The sequence below is a fragment of the Lepisosteus platostomus genome, chromosome 9 (assembly GCF_059453375.1).
Source record: "Lepisosteus platostomus isolate fLepPlt1 chromosome 9, fLepPlt1.hap1, whole genome shotgun sequence".
NCBI lineage: Eukaryota > Metazoa > Chordata > Actinopteri > Semionotiformes > Lepisosteidae > Lepisosteus > Lepisosteus platostomus.
The window spans coordinates 62,853,512-62,878,143 of record NC_142619.1 but is presented as its reverse complement, the minus strand read 5'-3'; the positions used below and the strand labels follow the sequence as shown (position 1 = coordinate 62,878,143).

At 43.1% G+C, this 24,632-nt stretch overlaps 1 protein-coding gene across 1 annotated transcript; it reads right to left on the bottom strand.

The window, feature by feature from the left end:
• Positions 1–433: 433 nt before the first annotated feature.
• nt5dc3 (5'-nucleotidase domain containing 3) lies at positions 434–22,791 on the bottom strand. The gene is made up of 14 exons (XM_088646137.1): positions 22,386–22,791; positions 20,946–21,130; positions 19,858–19,932; positions 17,175–17,230; positions 15,683–15,773; positions 10,501–10,638; positions 9,514–9,574; positions 8,593–8,695; positions 8,036–8,137; positions 6,978–7,059; positions 6,369–6,455; positions 5,694–5,834; positions 2,427–2,491; positions 434–1,865 (listed from the first exon to the last, which is right to left on the bottom strand). Exons 1-14 carry the CDS (start codon positions 22,645–22,647, stop codon positions 1,604–1,606), a joined length of 1,710 nt encoding a protein of 569 aa, XP_088502263.1. The 5' UTR covers positions 22,648–22,791; the 3' UTR covers positions 434–1,603.
• Positions 22,792–24,632: the final 1,841 nt, after the last annotated feature.

Sequence of the window (24,632 nt, the reverse complement as noted above, 5' to 3'; positions counted from 1 at the left end):
ACCACTGCACTTCTGTGCCACCTGCTGTTACAACCATGGGTTGTAAATGATCTTTAACTGAATATAGGAAAGGGACACAAGAACAACTCTCCTCGCCAACGCGCACCATCCCGTCTGAGCCCAACCCACTGTCTGCTGAAAGAAGCACCTTGTGGCCTTTGTGGGGGGAGATTCTGACTTAGAGGCGTTCAGGTCGTTCAGTTATCTTCGCATCACAGGCTCTTCATTCAAGCACCCGTGGATCCTCTCAGACTGAGCAGGATCGCTACAGCAACCACATGTCACCAGAGGGGTAAGACCAACCTCATCTCGGGGCGGCCCAGAGGCTCAGACACTGCTGCCAGGACAGAGAACGGCACTGACTGGGCGAGGAGGGCTAATTAAATTAATAACGCAAGGCAGAAGAATAAACCTCTCTGCCACACAACAGCAGTTATCTAATCAACCCGTAATTTATTTATAATACAGAATTCTGAATGATTAAATCATACAAAGCTAACAGACCCGACAAGCATTCTGTGAACAGGAAACGCAGCAGAATGTCAGGAGAATGAAGGCTTTGCTGTGACTATACGTTGACAACATCTTATATAATACAGTCCATGCAGAATGTAATCAAAACAGCATACACATTGATAATCCACCATAAACCAAGGTACTAAAATAGTAAAGGCATGTTTCATAGAGGTTTGGGGGCTAATTTACTGTATATTTTAATTAAAATCATCTTCATGTAAATAAAACATTACCGTTATACAGTACTGTACATGCCCACGCTGTGTATATTAAGATGTAAAATGTGTGATTCGCCTTTGCAGCATATACAATGCACATAAAATTCAAACTCCAAACACATTTCATTCATTAAATAAAACAATAAAAATGTAAATAGGCAAATGATCTACCTCTTCCTTATAAAAATAACATATTTTACATTCTGTTTTAATAGCCTGAATGTAGCATGTTTAAAGTAAGAAATACAAGTCTAAGAGAATAAAGGAGTACAGCCCTGTTTCTCCCTGTGCAAAACATGGCCTTTTTCACCCCAGCAGTGAAAACAGTGCGGCTGTTTGTTGAGTCAAACACAGAAGGCAAAGCATTAGATTCAGGAAAGAAGCAAGATTTAGTTTCTGTGTTGTCTATCCCAGTGACTTTCACCTCCTGTTAAGTCACCATTTTCTTTCATGTGTTCTCAAAAAAACTGATTAGCCCCTGCAAGCTTCATCTTTCCTTCATGTAAAGATTGTCAGACACAACAGGGATAAATCTAATCATGTGGCCTCCATCCTCTGAGATGGATTTCCACATAGCGTGATTTTTCGGACCCATTTACAGTGGAAACAAGGAGTCAAAGTCCGTTATCCAGCCTATCGAGAAGGTGAGCTGGTTCTACAGAGCTGTTGCGTTATATTTAAAAGCCACAACATGCAAACAGGCACAAGGCTTCAAGAGCACAGCAAGTAGCCACACTACGGAAAAGGAAGCACTACAGCGACCTGCACAAGATGTTAATGGACGGCTCTTCTCTCTCCCGGCCTGTCCAAGCACAGCTTGAGGGTACAGGCTTGGCAACACCATGACCGTCTCCCAGCCTGTCCTGTCTCTACTTGGCCTGGGCCACCTCTGCCAGGCATGGCGTCTTGAAGAAGCCGGCGCCCATCTGGCCAGGCCAGACCGGGGCCTCGTGCTGCAGAGGGGTGCGGCAGGGGAAGAAAGTGTGGTGCAGGTTGTAGTTGAGCAGGCAGCTGAGGGAGGCCATGTAGATGTCCGCAAACCTGGAGAGGCGCCGGGAGAAGTACGTGGGGTTGTGGGAAGTCCTGAAGAGGCTCCCGAACTGAGGGTTGAAGATGTCCTTCGTCCTCGACCTGCCAAAAGTCCAATGAAGGCAGGTCTGTTTAGTTTAAGTGCTGTCTGTACCGATAACTGCCTATAAATGGCCGAATATGGAATGTCAACACTTATATCTGTTGGTAGAAATTTTCCTCACTTCCCCCTTAAAAGACAGTCAAGAGTGTCTCGGACGTTAAGTTTTTAGTTCCTGTGCATGGGAGCGAAACACACACAGATGCTTGGTGTAGTTTTCCCCACAGTAATTAAACTAGAGCAGTCCTTAAATATTTTTCTTTTATTTATCTTGCTTCCCTGTGCTTACAAGATTGGCAGACCAAACTCACAAAGTTTCTGACCATTATAAAGGGCAGGGCTGTTCAGACGTACTGTAGTACCTGTTTATTTGTTAACCATTTAACCACTTTCACAGACTACAGCATCTCAAAAACACTGAATTATTAAATACAAACCCTTTTGGTAATACACTGTTTCTCAGCACTGTATCCCAGCTCGGACTGTAGTTGACAGGATATAAAAAGTCACTTCATGAGCTATAAACTCTACCAAGTTCTTCCATGAGTCTCAGCCTCAATCACCTCATAGCTTCTCTCTCCTTGATCCACTCCTGCAAGACCATCTGTGACTCAGCATCTCTGTGCACCTTGGAGCAAAGGCAAATAATAATGTCAGATAGTGCCCTTCACAGTACATCAGCACAAAGCACTGTACACTGTACACTGTACAGTCTAATTATAGAGACGGATATACAAAAATTAAAATGGCAAATAAAACAACTGCAAACTAGAGGATAAAAATGAGTGTTGACATGGGATTTGAAAGTGCTAACGTAATTAGCTGCTCTACCAGTGTTCAGAACCTAGTTCTGAGAACTGGAAGAAGACCAGTTGGCAGAGCACACAGGATGTGTTGGTGTGTTAACAGGAACTGATATAGTTTAGAGACTATTCAAGCCCTTAGAGGTATGTAGCTCTATTCTGAATTTTAATCTGGAATCCAGTGCAAGGAAGTTAAATCCGATAACTGCTCTGCATTTTTAGTTTTGTTTAAAATCTGGACTGAGTAATGAAAGTGCTGCAAGTTAAGAATTAGTTTGGAAACACCAGCACACACTTCAGTACAGTAAGGACACCTGTAAAAAGCAAGAGCAGGCATTAGCTGTTCTGAAGCAGACAGATTAGACCATTTGGCCATCTAGCTGGTTTTGTAGTTAACACCAGACTGATCTGAAGATCTCATCCAGTGGTTTATTCAATGAAGCCAGGATTTCAGCTTCAAGAATGTGGCTGGGTAGCTGTTCCAGATGCCCATAAGCCCTTGGGCAGAGAAGAGCCCTCTATTTTCAGATATAAACGCTCTTCCACATAGTTTCCACTGGTGTCCTCTGGTTTATGTTTCACTGTTTATCCCTCCGCTGGGCTGAATTTGTCAGTGCCTTTGAGGATTCTGAATACCTGGATCCTGCACTCTTCTAGTAGTCTCTGATTAAGACTAAAAAGCTTGAGCTTGAGCAGGTCATTCCCTTAAGCCCTAGAATGTGTCTGTTTACTTTTCTCTGGACTGATTCCAGAGCAGCAATATCTTCTTTGTAATTGTAGACTTTACACAATATTCTTAATGAGGATAGCACACTATAGCGTTTTAGCACACGTATCCTTTATATCAGGTGTATGGATGTTAATGTATATATTTATGTTTTTTCATATTTGCAACATCTTCATAAGACTGCCAACATGAGCTTCAGATGCAAGGTTCAGGTCCAAAATGACCTCATGCCTCCTGACCCGAGTACTAAGACTGACTTCAGGAACATCAACAGTCAAACTAGGGTTGACGTACAGTTCATGTGGAGTTGATATGAAGATCCACTTAACATACAACACTGCTCAGTAACTTAAGGGACAGAACCACTTTTGGGCTAAGAGACATTTACCTCTCAAAAACAGCTTTCTTCCTTGGCTGTGAATATTCACATAACTCAACAAACGGTATTTAACGCTGAACAACAAATAGCGCTACTTCAAATAATGCCAGTTACAGACTGGGCTGATTTTAAACAAGATATCTAAATAATACCTAAATTATTTGTTATTTCTTTACACTAAGACATGCCGAAAATGTGATTCTAGTTCCCTGTATTCTGCAGGCTATACTGGTCTTTTTCATCTGTATCTCAAGAATAAAAACAGGAGAGCAGTTCTTGGAATGAGGTCAAGGTTTCATGGCAATACTCTGCCAGAATGTTCCAGCCCATAAAATCAATTTCAGGTGACTTGATCCTGTGCAGTATCTTTCACTGGTGCAGATTTTCAGGACCAATTTCTGACATAAGAGGTGTGGAGCCTGATTCCCTCAGAACAGAATCAATGAAGAGAAGGATCTCTGCACTAATCATGAAGCAGAGGTCTCCGAGTACAAACACACAGGAGGCTTAAATTAAATACACAAACTTAAATCCACTCACTATATAAACTGAGCTGCAGCAATGATTTAATAAATAAAAATGTAAAAATGTTAAAGATTTCTGCAATTTGAAACTACCTTTTTCTGAAGCCAATAACTGATGAGGCGAAGTGAATGAGGCTGACTTTATTCACTTTATTCTAGGGATTTTTAATTTAGTGCATCGTGATTTGTGATGCTGAGACGAAAATCCTCAATGAGAAATGTTCCTCACAGCAAAGACAAGCTTGCCTGTGTACACCTGTGTGACTAAAGATTGACCTTTCCAACATTGCGCCATCATGTTCTTCCAATAATAAAATGTTTGCTTTGGCTGAACAACAGTTTAGACCCATCTTCCCTTTCTTGGTTTGGCCAAAGCCAATAAACTCTACAAGATTACCAGTTTCCCTGCTGGTCTGTACAACATCTTTACCAGACCAGTCAATCTCTACAGCACTTACCCGTCTCGTACTGTACGCCTAAAGCACTAAGCAGAAATAACGCTGAGTGCTTAATTAACAGATCTCTTAGTTTTAACGATGTAACATCTTCAATGGGAAATAGTCTTTCTGAGAGAGTAAAGAAAGCAGAGCACTCACTGTGCGATACATCTCCCAAACATCTAAAAGGACGTTTCGAAATCAGTCGCGTACAAATCCTTGAACCCTTTATTTTTGGACAGATTTTTTTTATCAAACAATACTAAAATGTGGAGCAAATTCAGTTCTGAAGATGAGAAAAGGTATCTGATAACGCTGTCAAAGTCCTTTCGCTAGCAAAACGTAATCTGACTGTACTTAAGAGCATAAAAATGGTTAAGAAAAGAGAGGATCACACTTGGCCTATCAAGGCCGTTAGGTAGTCAGTGGTTAATTGATCCAAAGATCTTATCCAGCCATTTCTTGAATGAAGCCAAAGTAGAGGCTTCATTCTTTCCATAAGACTCCCTCTACTAAGATAAGACAAGATGACTTTATTGGTCATATACAATTTTCTTGCATTAGGAATTTGTCTTTTCGCAGACCCCAGCTTGCTCTCCATGAGACACACAGACAGGGAGAGAAGCTGGGGGTCAGAGCGCAGGGCCAGACATTTATACGGTGCCCCTGGAGCAGCTGGGGAGAACGTATTACCGCCAGGTCATTTTAATGGGCCTTTTCAATGGGCCTTTTCCTGCAAGAAGAGGCTACAGGCGACGTTTTGATCTCTTTGAGAAGAAAAATTGAAAAATGCCAACGTGGCATGAAGCCAGCAGTAATCCCGCACGGCACCTTTACTAAGAAAACAAACCCATCGACAGAGGGGATGGATTTCTTTTAGCCAGTTACTTTTTCCCTTCTTTTCTGGGCGTGTTTAAAGCACCAGCCTGCACCCACCAGCTGCCCTGCAGCTGTACTGACCTGCATGTGCTCCAGCAGCACAGTGAGGCCCTGCAGCCATGTCACCGTGTGAACATACTCCTCCGTGTTCATGATCTTGATCTCCTGCCGGAGCTCCGGGATGATGGCGCCAGTCCTCCAGCCGTGCTTCAGAGTCAGGTCCTGAAAGTGAGGGCAACAGAGCTCTCAGGACACCCTTTCCCTGACTCTACACCCCCTCGTGCAGCGGCAGTTACAGGCATCTCCTGTCAGCTCACAATCACAAACCCAGAAATGAATTGGTTGGACCCTGCTGTCATTGCTAAAAACCTGATCTTATTAAAGCAGGCTTTCACTGTCGCGAGAACTAACATAAAAAATGGATGCAATAAATGGGACAAATAGAGAAAATGTCATTCAAACTAATACAATAATATAGGTTTATTCCATGCTGAAAAAAAGAAGATAGAAAACACAACGTTTCGGCCGTGGAGCCTTCTTCAGGTGTGCACACCTGAAGAAGGTTCCACGGCCGAAACGTTGTGTTTTCTTTCTTCTCTTTTCAGCATGGAATAAACCTATTACTTGTTCCTTTGCAGCCTACGTATGCTGACGCAGCTACCCACCTGAACTAATACAATAATATTACAGTTTTATTCAAGAGCAATACAATATTTCATACAATAAATACAGAAATCATAAACGATCTGCACTTACGGCCAGATCACTGTAGATGTGATCCCCAAAATACAGCACTTTGGATCCTCTCCAGCCTGTCAGCCTCAGAAACTCATACAGGTTGCCCTGCAGGGAGAGGAGACAGTTCAGGGAAGTGAAAAGGACCCGAGGAGCAAAGCTGAAAACACAAATCTAATCAGCAAGGACTAATCCACTGTCAGGTACATGTAGTTAACAGGCTAGAAATCTGAGGTCTTGAACGTCTTGGAGTAAATCTTCATTACTGCAATGAAGCTCCAGCTCATGCATTAAATCTGAATTAAATGCATGATTTCCAAGCGGTAAAGGGATGATTTACAAAGGGCAAACTCTTACTGCAATGCATAGGATTGCATGCTGCTTGCAAAAGCACTGAAAATTAAGCAACATATTCCCACAAACTATTTACGAAGCCGTGTAACAATTGTGTAGATCAAAAAAAGAAATAGAGAAATAAACCGAGTACAATTACATTTCCAAAGACGAACTGGCAAACTGCTGTTGCCTCTCTTCTGTACAGACGTATTTCATTTTGGTTTGGCCCGAGTCGGGCGATCTCCTTGGCGTGGTGCATCTCAAGGAGCACAGCGACAGCAGAGGGGGTCTCACCTGTTTGTAAATCTGTCCCCTCTCCAGACGGTGAATCCTGTCCCACAACAGCACCCCTTTGTCCGTCACCCTCCGGAACGGCCTGCAAGGGTACCGTCATCGTTACACAGGACCCGCAGCGTAGAGGACAATGGGCAGAAGTGCAGTGGAACCCCAGATGAAGGCACCCCGCTTTGTGAATCTGTCACAGCTTTTCTTGGAAAGGTTGGACGGATTGGTTCTTTTACAAGTTTATGGAAATGTATAAGGGAAACTAGTTTGTTTGAAAGAATAACCAGTTCAATGGATATTTTGAGAAAATAACCCCAGATGCAAAAAAATATATACCTACTGGCAATGAAACTGTACTTGACAACTTCAACTCTACGTAATTTTCCGTGCAAAATCGGTTTATGCAAACCGAGAGAATGTGCCGTTTCCCAGATCTATGCTGTCGTAATACGTTATTTATCATAATAACTGTAACTGCAATCACTGCAGCGTCTTAAACAATAGGTTCCTTCAGTAGCCCTGCAGCTGTAAAATGGAGCATTTACTTCACCATAAATAAAACACTTCAAAATAGACAGCATCACGGAAAGATTTTAGGCTTTCTTTCTTACGTTTTTTCCATATTCATTTTTTACTATGAAAAACGTACGTAATTCTTTTGGAAGGCGCCCTGACAGCAGCTTGTGGGTTTGCTTTCCTACTCGCTCAAACCGCTGGTCACAAGCCAAAGCCTGCGAAAGTGAGTGATTTCCGCGAGGGAAGAGCTTCTCTGGGAGCAAGCACTCCAGGAGGAGCGGACTGGGGTCCGCAGGGAGGAGAGAAGCTGGATGCAGAGAGGCCCGTGACTGAACGTGACCAGAGGACTGTCCAGGGACTTGAATACGAGTTCCTCGCTCCCACTCCCTGTTTGCCCCTTGATTCCGAATTGTGCAGTGTAGACAGCTTCCTCCTAAACTACATTTTTTATTCTTGCTTAACTACATGATACTTCAATAGATGAAAGGAACTGCTCCATTTTAGAACTGAAGAGATCTCCACATTGGTATAAAATCTAGTCACACACTTACTTCCTCCTGTCATTGAAAAAGCCGGGCTTGTCTGCCTGTACGATGACAACATCAAAGAGGTCTCTCCAGTCCTTCCCCACGATGTAGTTCATGCCTCTGTCCCTAGGAAACAACACAAGAAAAGTTTCATGAACAGGGTGGGGCAGAGATGCAGCCTGTCACCTCTCCGACAACCAGTCAGGAAGTGCAGAACCTACAGAACACACCCATAGACACAGCATGCCTGCTCGTGCACAGCTCAGACAAGAGCTACCTATAGCAGCTTCTAACTTCTGCAAGATTTTGGTTTAATTTAATTCTATTTAATTCACCGCAAAGCATGGGAAATATCCACACAAATGTCTGTAAAATCAACAGTTTCTTTAAAACTCTAGTTCAATCACATTTAAGTAAATATATGATCAATTCAATTAAGAAATATGTCACGCAATACAACACTGGTTTCATGTTGCTTCCACAAACAGCCATGCAAGGGTCTGTTAAGGATAAGCAAGTGAAATACCTCAAACAAACATCTCATCAAGTTATAACACAACAGGCATAAAGTTTACACTTACACAAAGTCGAAAGGACTGTTAGTTATCAGAAACATCTTCTTCCCGTTCTCTGACAGCTTGCTCAAAACAGCATGGGTCTGCTCACCATAGCAGATGTACTTTTCTAAACAGAGGGACAAAGCCAGTTATGCAACAACCCTGTACCAGCAAACAGCAAAACCTCCTAAAAACAACATTTGGATGTTCAGCTTCATAAGAGCATTCTAAAAAAAGTACAAAGGCAGAATAAGAGGTCGACTGCAGAATTTTAAATGCAGAGCCTTAAAGCCTTAAGAAAAGTCGTGTCCATCTTTCTTATTATCCCTGTACACAGAGGGCACTGAATGAACATCACTGTTAAAAACATGTAAAGCCAAGTGTACCACTACTATAAACTGATTTTTTTTTAAAAGGAATACAAACTGTTTATATTACATGTTGAAATGACCAATTGCGTGTTGTTCAGGTCTCTGTTCACAGCAACAAGCCTCAGGACCACAGGCAGGAGAGAGTGAGGAGGTGGAGTCAGACTCCTCCCACCCACCTGTGGGCCAATCATCTTTCACCACGTCACAGGGGCACAAGGAAAATCACCTCCAATTGGAGGAGAGGCACATCCTTCACCTACAAACGCTTGGTCACCTCAGGAGTTCTGTGTCCTGTGTCGCTCAGAGCCTATTGCACACTCTGATTTGGGCCATCTCGGTCCCAGCCGGCTAGCGACTTTGGCCCGGGCTTGAGCCTGCGACCACAGAGCTCAAACTGAGCTCCGACAGGGAAAGCCACTCACTAGGCCCACATACTGCAAGTGGGCCATAGCTCACTAAGCTCACACACGTTCTACAGGCCCAAAGCCCCAGTGTCACCCGCTGCTGTTTCCAGCTCCGGGAGAACAATCCCAGATCCCAATCCCAGTTCTTCCACCCCCTAACATGACGTTACCAATATCTGCTTCCACAGCCCGGTACATGATGCCTTTCACATGGACATCTCCAATCGCCTCCTGGTCAGCAGAAGGGAAACAAAATGGCATCAGCCAGAGCAACACTGCCAGCTGCTGAGTCACACAGGGCAGAGAACTGAACATGCAGCACAACCCTACCATCTCCCACAGCTTGTATGTGAACTAACAAAAACCACCACAGCACGACTGACCGGCAGGTTACTGAAGCGTAGTGTATAAAATGTAGAAACAAGACAGCTGAAGCACTTTTGTACCAAATGATCTTTTAAATTCATAAACTGAGAATATATTTCCATGAAATGTAAAAAATAAGATCATCTGAATTGCAATGATATTGCTGAATATACCAGGCATCTGGTGTGGTTTGGGATTTGTATGCTATTGGCCAGACACAATGAACATCAGGATGACAAAGAGCACAGACATGCAGATTGTAAAGTGACAGTCCGTGTGCTCATTGGCAAGATGCAGGCAATGGACAAGTCTCAGATCAGAGGATGTTAACACGCAATCTCACTGAAGGACGTTCAGATACGCGTCTCAGTCTCAGGGCCTGCAGAGGCCAGACTGCAAGGGAAGAAGCTGTCTGCTACAGGATTACTCACACAGCTGATGTGAAATGCGAGAGCATGTATGACCTGCTTATTTGAAGAGCAGTCAAATTCATTTCCTAATTAAGTGAAGGTCAACTTTGCTCCCAGATGCGGAAACTCTGGCAGTTTTCACCATAAAAATGTAAAAAGAGGGTGTGGTGTCCAAGCAGGTGGTGGTGCCAGGCAGTACTTTTCTACTACAAATAAATCCCTCACGGGATCAATAAGTATCTATCTATCCGAAAGGCTCCTATGCTAAAAATATAACAGTTCAGGACAGGGCTATGAAAACAAAGATGAGAAGATTTTTCTGCTACTCTAATGTCACTGAAGAAATCTGTCACAGAGAATGTGTCTCCCACAGTTTAGCACCTTGACATCCTTATAGAGGTGGACAGGCTCGTAGTCGATGTTGTGCTTCATGAAGTAATCGTTGACGCAAGAGAGCAGAGTCATCTCAGGCAGGGAGAAGATGTCCATGAACTGTTTCATGGTGTGGCCGTGGGAACTCTGCAACAGACAAATATAATTAAACTGAAGCAATTCTATTCAATTTATTTTTATATAGCGCCTTTCACAACAAGGTTGCCCCAAGGTGCTTAACAATGCAGGTGACCATACATGTGAATACATAACAGAAAAGACCAGAGGACAAATGGAGGAGAGGAACCAAAAGGGAGAAAAAAGGAGAAAACAAAACTCTAGGGGTCCAAGGTCAACTGGTTGCCCAACCCATTTGGGCATGCTAACATTAATTAAAAGAAAAGGGAAATAAATTAGTTTGGGCATTAATCCATCCATACATCATGTCTTCTATGTGTTAGTACTCGATCCAGATCTCTGTAGACCAGTAAAATCCTCCTAAACGATAGCTATATTGCTACTGCCAATGATTCTGTTTTATTGTCATCTTCCAGTTTTCATTTTCAAACCTTCCCTACACAGCAGACACACTTGTTTTAGAGCCTTAGATGAACGATCAGCTTACACAAGAGAGCTGGAGAACACCAACAGACGATAAATAAGGAGGCTCTTCACCATTTGTTGAGCAACATCATGTCGTCAAGATGTCCACAACCACCCGGACTCAGTCAGTGAGGCCAATCACTGAACACTGGTGCAGTTTCTCATGCCACTATCTAGTGTCGAGGGCCAGAAGTGGCTCACCCAGTGAAGGTCTCTGTGATGGGAACAGGCGAGCCCTGAACAATTAAGCAGAGCCCACCGAGTCCCTGGGGAATGAGAAACCACTGAACTGGCCCTCTGCCCCCTGAGCTACAGGAGCTGGAGTCAGCAGGGGAACTCCTGGCTCGACACGAAACCAGGCAGCCCCCATCATCAGCCCTGTGCCTCTAGCCTGTGGTTCAGCAGAGCAGTACAGGCATTTCACAGCTGAAACCTATGGATTTAATACTTTTCAAGACAACCGTCAACTTAAAAACAAAAGAACGGGTCAATCGCTGGAGCTATTACCACAGTAACTGCAGACTTCAGATTACAAGTAGGAGAAGCCTGTAGTGATTTTAAAATGTTTTGCAAAATGACGCGCTTCACATGCTGCTCCTACTCAGAACAGTGAGCTCCCAACTCCTGACTATGCAGTTAATGTCGAAAGGGGATCCTATTTCATCGATCAAGGCTGCCTGTCTGCCATTTTACTTCTAAGACTTCAAAACAACCACTGCCACAGGAACCACTACATGAATTCACCTGTAGCCTGTCAAGCTACAACACTCCTAGATCTGCTTCAGACCGGCACCTCCCACGTTGCAGTAATACTTGACGAGACCTCGGACAGCTAACATCGCCATCTCTTCTTCAAAAAGCTATTTGGCCAATGAACTCCTAGCGAGGTGGGTATCATCATATACTTGACCCTTCGTTTATTTGAATGGGCAGGGACATGCTTAGAAGCTTTCAAAACTTCCTGCAGCTGTCTGGATTAATTATATTTTTGGTCAAAAATTCAAATTACACAAAGTTCTTGAATTACATGGCAGATGGATTTCTGACAGATTCCTTCCGTGTAACTCAAAACGACATAATATAAAAACGAATTTTCCGTAAGCATGTGAACATGACTTATTCATCACTCCCTGCATCACTGGGATTCTTGCTTTCTCTCTCCAGGTCATAGACTGAGCAGTGGTATCTCTCCTCTCTACCCCCTCCATGAGCAGCACACACATATTAACCCTATGAGCCCACACAACTGCTTTCCTGCTTCTCCATCCCTCACAGACACAGAGGGGAAAATAAGAGAAAATCTCTGCAATATCATGAATGATGATTCACTCTAAGTGTTCACACAACAGCCAAGAAATAGTTGCTTCCAAATTACGTAAGATTATGGTGACATAAAGACTTCAGGAACCAAACCCTTACATAACTCAGGGAGTGGGTGTACAGATATTTTTTCCTTATTTAACCTTTTAGTTGATTATTAATTGTAGACTGTTTTGTTTAATCCTTTTACCAAATGTTAAGATTTGTGATTTTTTGGGTTTTAAAAATGATTTAAAATGTTTTATTTACAAATTCCACATAATGAAGCTCTTTTTTTAGGACACGGTAGCTTACTCTGTTCTGGTTTTCTTGATTTTATTTTAGATGTTATACTATATAAACACAAGGCACAGCCTAAGATTATAAAGTTTTTAAGGTCGTATTTAATAAGTGAGAGACGAGGGGAGTTGAAGGGTACCTGTCTGTGTACCTGTCTTAGTAAGGGCTGGGTACCTTACATGTCAAGAAGCTCACGCCCTATAATATTCTATCCTTTTATTTAATTCTGTTGCTGCATGTTTTTGCACATCTGATGTTGTTTTTGCACATTACCTGTTACCTTTTGTTGTTTTGCACATTGCCTGTTGTTGCTTTTGCACACTGCCCGTTGTCTTTGTCTTTCTTTTATTATACAATTGTATTGTTGTTTTTTTTGTACTACTTATCATCTGAGAGCTAGCTAAATAGCATTTCGTTATACCATATACCTGCATATGAGTATAATGACAAACTTGAACTTGACTTGACTGCGTCTCCCAAGCGATTCTATTGATCCCACCACAAAGCTGGTACGCCCCTATACTGTCTAAACATTATGGCAGGTTGGCTGTTGCTTGCTGCGCCAAAGCACATTAAAGTGAGAACTAACTCATTATAAACTATGAAGCAGTATATATTAAACCAAAAATGCTCAAAGTAAAAGCGTGTAAAGTATCAAACTATTTGTACCTGTTTTTAGATTAGATGATGTTTTGAAAAATACTCCTTCATACCTCTTAACTCTTAAAGACTGGGACTGCTCATTATTAAACTGTATGTTATTCATAAGAAACATTCTTACAGAGAAAACCTCTGAAGTAAAATGAGTTAAAATAATGAGTGACCAGACTAATGTGAATAGCATAATTGTGAGCATGATAATCTGAGCATCCAATGGATCTCATAACAAATTCAAAAGGTTGTTGGGAAAATGTTAAAATCTGTATTGATTGCATGCAGTCTGACATTTACTGAATAGGCATTACATATGTAAATGAATTCCACTGGCTAACATTGGTCACGACAGCACTGATCAACCAGGGGTTTGCTGTGGTCTGGTCTGCAGCATGTGTTTTAGAATCAAGACCAGCCAAGGCCAGGTTTAGGTGTTCGTAGGCCCTGGGCACTTTCACTCTGAAATGTGCAAAAAGAGGGGTGAACGCCAATTGAATGACGCCGATTGACATGATGCACTTTAAACTATTCTCATGCTAGACCACCTGATTGATGGAGCGAGTCGAGTGACCGTCACTTCGACACTTCTAGTTTCTAGAACAGCCGCTAGATACTGTATGGTGATTGATCTGGAGCACCTTGAGTCGAATCGCAAGCGGGTTGTTTCAGCTTGTTTCTCGTGAGTCACTAGTGTCTCCCTCCTTCGTAGGCCCTAGGCACTGTGCCTGCAGGGCCTGATGGGAAATCCGGCACCGAGACCAGCTGCAGATACCATCGTGTGGGATTCTGTCCCCTTGTTCTCAGGCAGCCTGGACAAGCAGGGGCTGTTCCCTGGTCTCTGAGCCCCAGATGCCACATCATCCCAATGCATCCCACTAAATGGCAACAAATGTCCACACCGAAGCGGTGGCATTCTCATCTTGCGAGAAAGCATCTATTGAATAAATGGCAGAGCACGTAAGAAATATCCAGAATCCATATCCTTTATTGTCTAAAACCATACATACCGTACAGTATATAGAGCACTGTTCGCTTACTGCTCACATTACTGCTCGTGGATATTCTAAGTCCCAGTGTCATCCTGTCTATTTCCATATTCAACTGATTAGTTTCTTCATTCCACACAAGCAGTAAACGCGAGGGCCGCAGAGTGGTTGTCTGATTGCACAATCACTTCCGTCACAAAGGCCAAGGGGACGCTTTCCCTGCTCATGCAGCTGTTACCTCTCCACATACCAACTCTAATCCCCCGACATGACCATACCTCCTTTCAAATCCTGCCTTGGCTACAGCCTCATATATCACCACGCTGACCTTTCACTGACAGGACGGCAGGTCTAAAACCTCCCGTCAAACGCAGCTCAGACTCAACACCCTCTCCCCTTAGGGGCTGAACTCTCCCGGCAATTTACAGATATAGCTCCCCGACCAGCTCAGAGTCACCATGAAGTACATTTAGTCTGGGAAATACCGTCATGAAAATGTATTAATCTTTTTTTCCCATATTTCCAGATAAAAGAAAATGATTGCTCATATTGTAATAATCTGTAAAGATCTGCCCTCTTTCACGGCAGGTGTAAAATAATGGACATGCAGGGCATTCTCACCCTTTATTTTTATACTGCTTTTTTACTGTCGACCTCCTATTGCTTCTTACGGTCAGTCTTCTAATGTTAGACACAGGGATCTGCTATTCCCCTCACTTCTGCGCCACTGTGAGTTCTGCCTCATCCATTAAGCTCAGTTTAGAAGCGACAAAGATCCCAGAGCCCAGATCTCAGTCCTGCATGTATGTTACCGCACTGTTTTCACCCGATGTCGAACAAGACATCCTGACAACATTCTCTTCAATAGAAAGGGTACTAAGTATATTGTAGAATCACAACTACAATATGTAAAATAAAGTTAATGAGAGAAACATTCTTTTCCCGGAGGACAATGGATAAACCTGCTAAGCATACTGGGACCCAATGAATTCACAACGAGAGGTAACTGGCTTTGAAAGGCAGGTTATTTTTAGAAAATAGATGCCGAACTCATGGAACACTAAATACAAGACATTTCGGACTACGACATATTAAATATGAATATAAAAAAATTCTAAGTACTCAAGCAAACTGTAGAAGAAATAACTTAAAATCAGGAGTGAAATCCTCAACTGATTTAATTTTGAACTTTCTGTGCCGAGATCTCGAATTACTGACAGCAGAAGTACAAATTGAATTGTGAGCAAACTGCCCCTCGGGGGTAATGAAGACGCTCTACTTCTCTCCAGTGTGCCACGGTCAAACGGATGTCCGCCCAGCCATGAGGGCAGGACAGCTGACAGACTCACCTTGCCGTAGAAATCGCTCATCTGCTCCAGGGGCACATGGGAGCCTTCGTACATGGCGACGACCTCCTTATCCGACACGGGGTGCAGCCCTCTGGAGAGAACAGGACTCTTTCACATCGCTGTTTACAGCAGCTGACAAGTGCTCAGAGCCCTCAAGCTCCCTTCCATCATTCCGCCATTAACACTCTCGCAGAGAAGGCAGGTGTCACAAAGAGAACCAGCATGAAATGAGAAATACCTTCTTATCTAATCTAATCTCACCTACAGCACAAATAAGCACCCGCAGAGAGACAAACAGGAACATTTTAGTTTTGACTCCAGGAGCCATGGGATCGTAGGCAAATAATGGCGTGTCCTCAAAAGGATAAGAGTAATACATGTTAATGGATTCATGTTTCACAGGCAAACCAGCTTAAAATAAGAATTAAACTATGACAGTAACAAGAACTTAATTGACTCCTTACCAATTCATGAGGCAGAGTAATAATAATAATAATAATAATAATAATAATAATAATAAATAAACTTTATTTTATATAGCGCCTTTAAAGGTGGCTTCTCAAAGCGCTTTACAGGATGACAATAACAATAAATAAGAAGACTACAACAATTAATAAGACAGGACACAATTATAATTACAACAATACAACAATAACAATAGAGGAGACCGTGGAAGGTGGTATTAAGAAGAGCAGAGGGGTGAAGAATGGAACCAGTTAAGTAAAGGCTTTTCTGAAGAAGAAGGTTTTGAGTCAGAGTACGCCTGTTCCTCAACTGTAACACATCAATTTCCCTACGAGATTAATAAAGTCTTATCTATCTATCCCACTTATCACAGAGTGCTATGGTATGTGGCTCAGAAATTGTTTGCAGTTTGTTTTAAGCAATACACCTACTGTACTGTGTACTGTGTTGTATTGAAGGAAGCTCCTGGGGTTGTATCAGTTCATTTTAAACCTTCCTAAGGCCATGCAAGCAGCCTCTTTGTACAATACTGGGGGCTTCATAGTGCAGTACACCAGTCCTGTAGTGCACATGCCACCTTTTCCATCATGATGGAGAAAAATCTGATGATTATACGAACCTAACAGGAGCCTGAGACGGTTCAGGGAGAATTAAAGATTTGTGAAAGAGCACAACGTATTAAAAAAGGCAAAAGATATTGGTAATGTGCTGAATTACTACTGATTTCTCAAAAACTGAGAAAAAAAATTAAAACACTTTCAGGCTTCACATGCATTTCCCCCAAAATATCTGCTTGCTGTACTGGCATGAGAAAAGGATTGAACTGCTGAGTAACTAGCATCATTGCACACAGATTTCTGAACCTGCTGATGACAAATCGAGTTACAGCCCACGACACTGGGTACCTGAGGGAGGTTTACTACACTGATTCTTATATCCCTGACCTTCCCTCAGATTACTGAGGACATGAGGACAGGAGCAGAGCTGGGGTAAAGCCCATCACACAGCAGCACACACCCATACATACCTGTACACAGTTCCTAACTGGATGTAATGAAAGGCATCGATCTTCATCAGCAAAGCCTAAGACAAAACAACAGTGATGCAATAGAAAGTCAGATATTGTTCTGGCTTATTCATAGAGATTCCAAGTAAATAAGGAATAATAGCACCCAAAAGCAGCCCTGAGAAATGCAATGGCTTATAAGTAGTACTCATAAGTATTCACCCCCTTGGACTTTGTTACATTTTATTGTGTTACAATATGGAATCATAATGGGATTTTATTGGGATTTGTTGCCACTTATTTGACTGTTCCTGAGAGAGCATTGCAAATAAGAAACCCACTGTACATGAACATATGGCAAATAAACTCCTCTATCTACAAAACACTATAAAGCCAACAAAAACTACATTATGAAGACAAAGGAACATTTACCGTAAATGTAGGATTGTGTTGTTTAAAAGCACATATCGGGAGAATGGTACAAGATAATTTCCAAGGTAGCGAATATAATCGAAAGCACAGTAAAGTCCATGACAAGAGAAATGGAGAAAATATGGCACAGCTGTGAGTCTGCGCAGAACAGGGCATCTTCAAAAACTGAGGGCAAGAAGGGCACTATTCAGGAGGCCACCAAGAGGCCTATTACAACTGTAAAAGAATAACAGTCTCGCACAGCTGGGTTTGCACTCGACATAATGACCTGGGTGCTTCACAAATCCAGTCTTTGTGGCACAGTGTCACAACAAAAGCCATTGTTGAAAAAAAAAAAACCCACACAACAGATCTTGGCTCGTGTTTGCCAGAAGGTACGCAAGAGACTCCGAGACCAAGTGGGAGAAGATTCTATGGTCTAAAGAGACCAAAATTGCCCCTTTAGGTATCAACACTAAGCGCTTTGCTTGGGGCAAGTGAGACGGTCAACAACATCCTGACAACTCCGTCCCTTCTGTGAAGGACAGTGGGGGCAGCTTCATGCTATGAAGATGCTCCGCTGCATCAGGGCCTAGAAGATTTTTGAAGGCAAAATGGATGCAGCAAAGTTCAAAGAAATCCAGAAGGAAAGCATGCTGTTGTCTGCAAGAGACCAGGGACTTAGGAGAAGATTCATCTTGCAGCCAAAGCCCCACTGTAGTGGAATAAAAACAAAAGTCAATGTTCTGGGGTGGCCCAGTTCACCACTGGTCCCCATCCGACCTAAAAGAGCCCGAGCAACTTTGCTCGGTAGAATGGGCAAAAACTGCAGTGTCCAGATGTGCAAACCTGGTAGAGATTTTTTCAAGAAGATTCATGGCTGTAATATTGACTCAAGGGGTGGGGGGGGTGAATACTTATGCAATCAGTTGTTTTCTGATTTATATTTATAACTAATTTAGGAAGATCTGTGGAATTTTGTTTTCCCTTTGACATTATGGACTGTTTTATGTCCTTTCATCGCAAAAAAAAACAAATAAACATTACGATTCCATATTGCAACACAATAAAATGTGAAAAAGTCCAAGGGGGTGAATTATTTTTGAGAGTCACAGTCCCAGGATACGTCTCACGCTGGGTCTCAACAGCACCTTCTTCCTCTGACTTATAAAGCAGCCTGCGCCCCACAGTCACATATCTGAAATATGGAGGAAGAGTCAGGTCCACAATCTTTGGTCAAGAGAATTCGAGGTGGGGAGCTGAAGACAACTGTCCTACTTGTGGAGCCCTGGAGAAACTGATCTACAAATGGAGTAACTGCAGAACTGAAGGCTGTGCACGACTCTCAGGCTGTCACTTTTACTTCTGTCGCTTTAAATCTTTACCCTTGATCATAGGTCTCAAACTCAGCCCCTGAAGGGACTACGGTCTTCTACATATTACTGCACCTGAGATCACAGTTAAACAATGGGTTTAATTACTTGATAAACTGCATCATTGCAAAAACCTTGACCAGACTTCAAGAGGAGTGTGACAGATAACTGTACCTTGAGTGAATATCTTTTTTTTTTGCTCTTAATGACTTTTAAAATAATCTGACAAACAAAATAAGTAGGTTAACTGTTAATTGACTACTTATTCTGGAACAAAAACCAGATGACAACAGGCCCTCCAAGAACAGAGTTTAAAACTCCTGATCTAGATACTAGTCATTACAACTGTGATGGGTTTTGACCTATTAAATAGTTTGAACCCCCAAGTCTAAAGCACTACATTCTCACCGGGCTGTGTTCAGCGGTCACGAGTCACAAGTCTAACTGCACTGCCTATTTATATGTGATTCTTTTGAACAGGGGCAGAGGCATGTGCAAGGATATTTATCAGCAGGCTCACCGCATGCTCGCATGAACCTTTAAGGGCGGAGCGGTGGCTCTGTGGCTCAGGATCTGCGCCTGTGGCTGGAATGTTGCTGGTTCGTATCCCGCAGCCAGCAGAGGATTCCTACTCCGTTGGGCCCCTGAGCAAGGCCCTTAACCCCAACTCCTCCAGGGGTGCTGTATAAATGACTGACCCTGCGCTCTGACCCCCAGCTTCTCTCCCTGTCTGTGTGTCTCATGGAGAGCAAGCTGAGGTCTGCGAAAATACAAATTCCTAATGCAAGAAATTGTATATGGCCAATAATCACTTTATAATGTATTATTTATTAAGACAAGCGTGTTCCATGGTGGGCAAAACTAGACCACCCAATCAAGAAGGGTCATATGCACTTTAGATCATATGTGTCAGTCCTTACCTTCTGCACATCATAATGAAGACCCCTGATAACAAAATCAGGAATATAGTCGTATTCCCGCAGGCCCTCTGGATACTAGGAGAAAAAAAGGTTAAAAAAAAAACCTTAAGATTTGGCTTTGTAAAGACTTTCAGGACAAACTGCATCATTGCAACTTAATGACAATTAAGTCATTCAGCCTATTCAGCCCATTTGGTAGTTAATAGTTAATAATAACAATATTAATAATTATTAACATCCAAGGATCTTATCTGGGTTTTTCTTGAAAGAATCCAAGGTATCGGTTTCAACAACATGGCTGTTGTTAAATTTGTGACATCAGGCTCGTATTTCACTGTTGATACTGAAGATGTTCCCTGGATTCACTTCGTAAGTGAAAAAGAATGTTGGAATTTGAGCTTTTAAGACCTTTTTTTTCTTACAATGTCTGTGTTGGAATAAAAAGGTCAAGTCTGTTACATTACCTAGCTTGTCTGAGAAAAATTCAATCAAGATGACCCTCAATGGTGGCATTGCTGAGCATTGCTGCCTCACCCTGGGTTCAGTTCCAGACCTGGCGTGCAGTCTACATGGAGCCTTTTCGCCACTGGTTCTGTGTGGCTTTCCCCTGACTGCTCCATCCCACAAGTTTCATCCCACAAGCTTCTGGAAAAACGAGCTCTAATGTGAGCACATGTGTGCCTGTGTATCTGCCCTGCGATGGACTGGCGTCCCATCCAGGGTGTATCCTGCCTTGTGCCTGTTGCTTGCTGGGATAGGCTCCAGCTCCCCCGCAACACTGAACTGACTGGAGCCGTTGGAAAGGGGATGGATGTACGAATCCGAGATCATACGGATATGCATGGAACAGAAGTCTCAACCCTGAAAGTGTGAGTTGTGACTGTTGAAACACTAAGTTCATACTGATCAAAATAACAAAACTCAGTGCACATGACTACAGTGAAAAGCCTTAAAAACACAGGGAGAGACAACAGTGGAGATCAAATGACCTTCACACCAAACAACACTGTTCCCTGCTGGACCTAAAATCATGGAAAACCATTTTTCTAGCAGCACAAAACGTCAAACAGAGGGAAGCACACTCTTACCCTGTGCTCCTGAATGAGGATGTCTCTGGCTATGTTAAATATCAGTGTGTGCAGGTGGCTGGAGTAGAAAGCCAAGGTGTAGTCATAGTCAAAGCCATAGATTTCGATGTCTTCTAGGCTCATCTCGTTGTTGGCAAAGATAGCGTCTGGGTTTAGGAAATTACGTGCAATGGCTGGGATTAAATCTGGAATAATCAAGAAAAAAAATGGAATCCAACAGTTTATTATAATGAAAGTCATACAATACAGTACTGCAATTATCTTGCTTTTCTGCAACAGTAATTAAATAGGACAAAGATAAAATGAATTAAGGACAAACCTTATACTCCACAGAGCTCATTGCTTACAACAGAACCTGTTTCTACAGTTCTGAAGATTTAAACTATGGGTTTTTTGTTACGGCAGTGCAGTATCTTTGAAAGGTTAGCTGAATTAATCTCTGTACTTGTGAAGTGGGTCCCCTCCTACAAGTCAAAAGATTTGTGATCCCTGGGCAAGAAAAGTGTTCTTACACACAAGACGTTACTGCACAACCCAAGGTCTGGTTTTGTGTGATGAGTGAGGACTCCGAGGGGGGTCATGAGAAGCCGTTTCTCCTTGTTCTCCTTAGGATTTCTGTTCTGCCCTCTCTTAACTACTTCACACATTGAGCAACACGCTCTGAGATGAAGTCAACTTGTACCTTAAGCAACGATTTCCACATAATGTATTTTTTTAATACAGTCTGTGGTAAAACATCTAAAAAAAAACATTTCACTCCATGGACACCTGTCAGAAACACAAGCAAACGATTTCGACATGAATTACTCATGAGGCGACATGTCCTTCGGAGACAGGAAAGTGCTCTGGGTTACCATCAGCGGCTCTTGTCGAGAGGTTTCTTGAGCAGCGCTTGTGAACAGTTCTTTCGTCCTTTACCGATATACAGCGGATCCCCACATTCCCCGCGGCGAGCTGTGCACATACCGCTGGCCACGGCCACATGATGGCATGATGCTGCCAGTCAAACAACATTCACAGTGCGTGAATCAGACCTTGCCGCTGCTTAATGAGGGCGAGGACGCCAGCAAGCTAATGAGCGAGGCGAAGCCTCGGGAGCCCCGGACCCCAGCCACAGTACAGCCCCTGCACGGCACCAGCGGTCGTTAATACTCTCTGGCCTGCGTCAGCGGGGACACTGTTGCGAGTACCAGGCTCTTCAAATACATGATGTAGTGAGATCAAGCTGTCAGATAACACGTGCATGTATAAAACACATGAATATGATCAATAAAAACCAGACTTCACTCCGTCAAGGCATACCCCCTGCCTACAGTTTTAATTTGCAGGCACATCCGCTGAGCTGGTTTTGTTTCAGAAGGTAATTGTCATACCGCTTCCTCTCCAGTATACAGTTTATGCTTCACTTCGCTTTAGACAAAAGTTGCAATGCAATCTCACCTTCCGTCTGCTTTTTGGTCTCATTGTAAAGTGCCCAAAGCGAGCTGGTCATGTCCCGGCCGCTGACAGAGGACGTGCACAGAGGTCTTGTGCCCGGAAAGCCGCGGGACCTCGCCGAGTCCGACCCGGCTCCCACCGGCGCACCGACCTGCCGGAGCCGCGCAGCCCGGCGGCCTCCGCTATGCAGAGCCGTGAAGCCCCAGATCAGTGCCTGTAAACCGTCTCTGCCTCCCAGCCTACTTGACAAGGACAAGAGCGACATGGCTCCTGGAAGCCAGCGCTTTTGAGCACACAACAGCCCTGCTACACGTCTCCCACCGTCATGCCCGGCTGCTAGCGTGCACAGCGCCGCGAGCCCCCCGGCAACCAGCAGGGAGCAGCCTCGCCCGACGTCACTTCCGCCTGTGCGCGAGGCTGGGGACTCCGGCGTGTTGCCACAGGAGCGGCCGGGCGAGTCTCGGCATGTCTAGGTGTGACGTTTCCAGTATTTTCCTTGCGACCAATGCGTATGGACGTGTTAAAATGCACCGAACTGCGCAATAGCGAAGTATAACCCGCGAAAGCAAACTGAAGTGATCCTTTCACGATCCTTTTCCATCAAGATTCCAGTTTCCATCGGTTGTACTGGTGTAGTAGCGACACCAGAACAGGCTCACGACCCGGTATGGTAGAGCTGGTCTGGACATCTGCTGCGGAGGGTAGCACTTAAAGCTCCGCCAGACGTCTTACCGTTGGTAGCTGGAAGGTTCAAGCATCAGGTGTGATGCTGCTGTTGTCCTCTCCAGTAAGGTGCTTCACTAAATGTTCCAGTTTTGTCTGTGGGCGCAAATGTAAGATGTAATGGATAAAAGTGTGATGGTAACAGTATTCATGAAAGTTCTTCATGCGAGACAGGCGAAGGTTCATACTACTTTAAAAATACCCAATCTTCATCTTCCTATGAGTTTAGTTTTCAATCACAACAAATGAGTAGGCTAAACTTGCACTTAACTTAAAACTCAGATTAATTAAAACACCTGTAAATTACAAACATGTAAATTTACATACTTCTATGTCTGACATCAAATGTTTCATTATGCAATCGTAGTGATTTCTTTGCACATAAAGAACAATCATGTGATGCTGTATGTGACGCATGCTCTCCGTAAATTTGGTCTGATCATGCACGGTATTTCTGGGTCAGTGTGGATAATGTGTACATGACACTGAAGAATTACTGTTTTTGTTTGTACCAAAACACACAAAACTAATAATATAGGTCTTTCATGGAGACTAGCAGTTTAGAGTTGCAATGGAGCAGACCTTCATTACAGATAAGGGTGTTCCTTGTTTCAAAGTGCACAGTGAGTTGTAATAAACTTGGATCTCATAAAGTTATTGATATAAAACCCCACATGCTTGTTTTTTCAACTTTACAGCCTTGCATATCTCAGTGTTTTCTTGTGGTATTAAAAAGATGTGCCTTGTTAAACACTGAGAGAGATTTTACACATTCTTCACCGAGCTTCACCAAACACAGGGAAACAAATTTATAAAATATCTGCACAGGTTAGTACATTGACACATAGCTTTTCCACTGCAGGCTTCCCTGTTTCAGGAGTTTTCAACATTTACAGCTTATAAAGTGATGAACTTTGTGAAAAACTGCGGAAGAGTTTTATGACAACAATAAAAAACATGTTTGGCAGATAATTGACTTAAAGTCAAGTTGGCCAGCTGATGTACAGTAGCTGGATGAGACACAAAGTGAGTTTTTGCACCGGCAACTGAACTTCTCCCATGAAACATTTGTCCAATGCTTAAGTCTGCATGACCTTGAAAATGTCAGGATGTTAGTCGGAGTGAATTTCTGAGGTTAGTTTTTTCACCTGAATTTAGGAGCTGACCATCACGTGAAACAGATAAACTGGGATGTTCGGAGTTCTGAGGTTCAGCAAGATCTGAACAGAAGTGCTTTACAAAAAGTGTGACCAAGACAGACACAGAGCCAGGTCACTGGCAGGTTTACCTCCAGTCAACACCTTTCCTCACCTGATCCAGGACACCTGTGTGTTACAGCAGGGTCTTATGGTCTGTGAGTGGGAGGCCCAGGCACCATCACAGCAGGTACCAAAGGCTGCACTGAATTTGTAAGATCATTGTAAATTACATCAGCACAAGCAGGAGTTAATTCTTTCTTTAACTACCAGGTTAGAAATTTACTTTTTCCACAGCAAATTAAGAAATTCTGTGTTAGCATTCACAGGT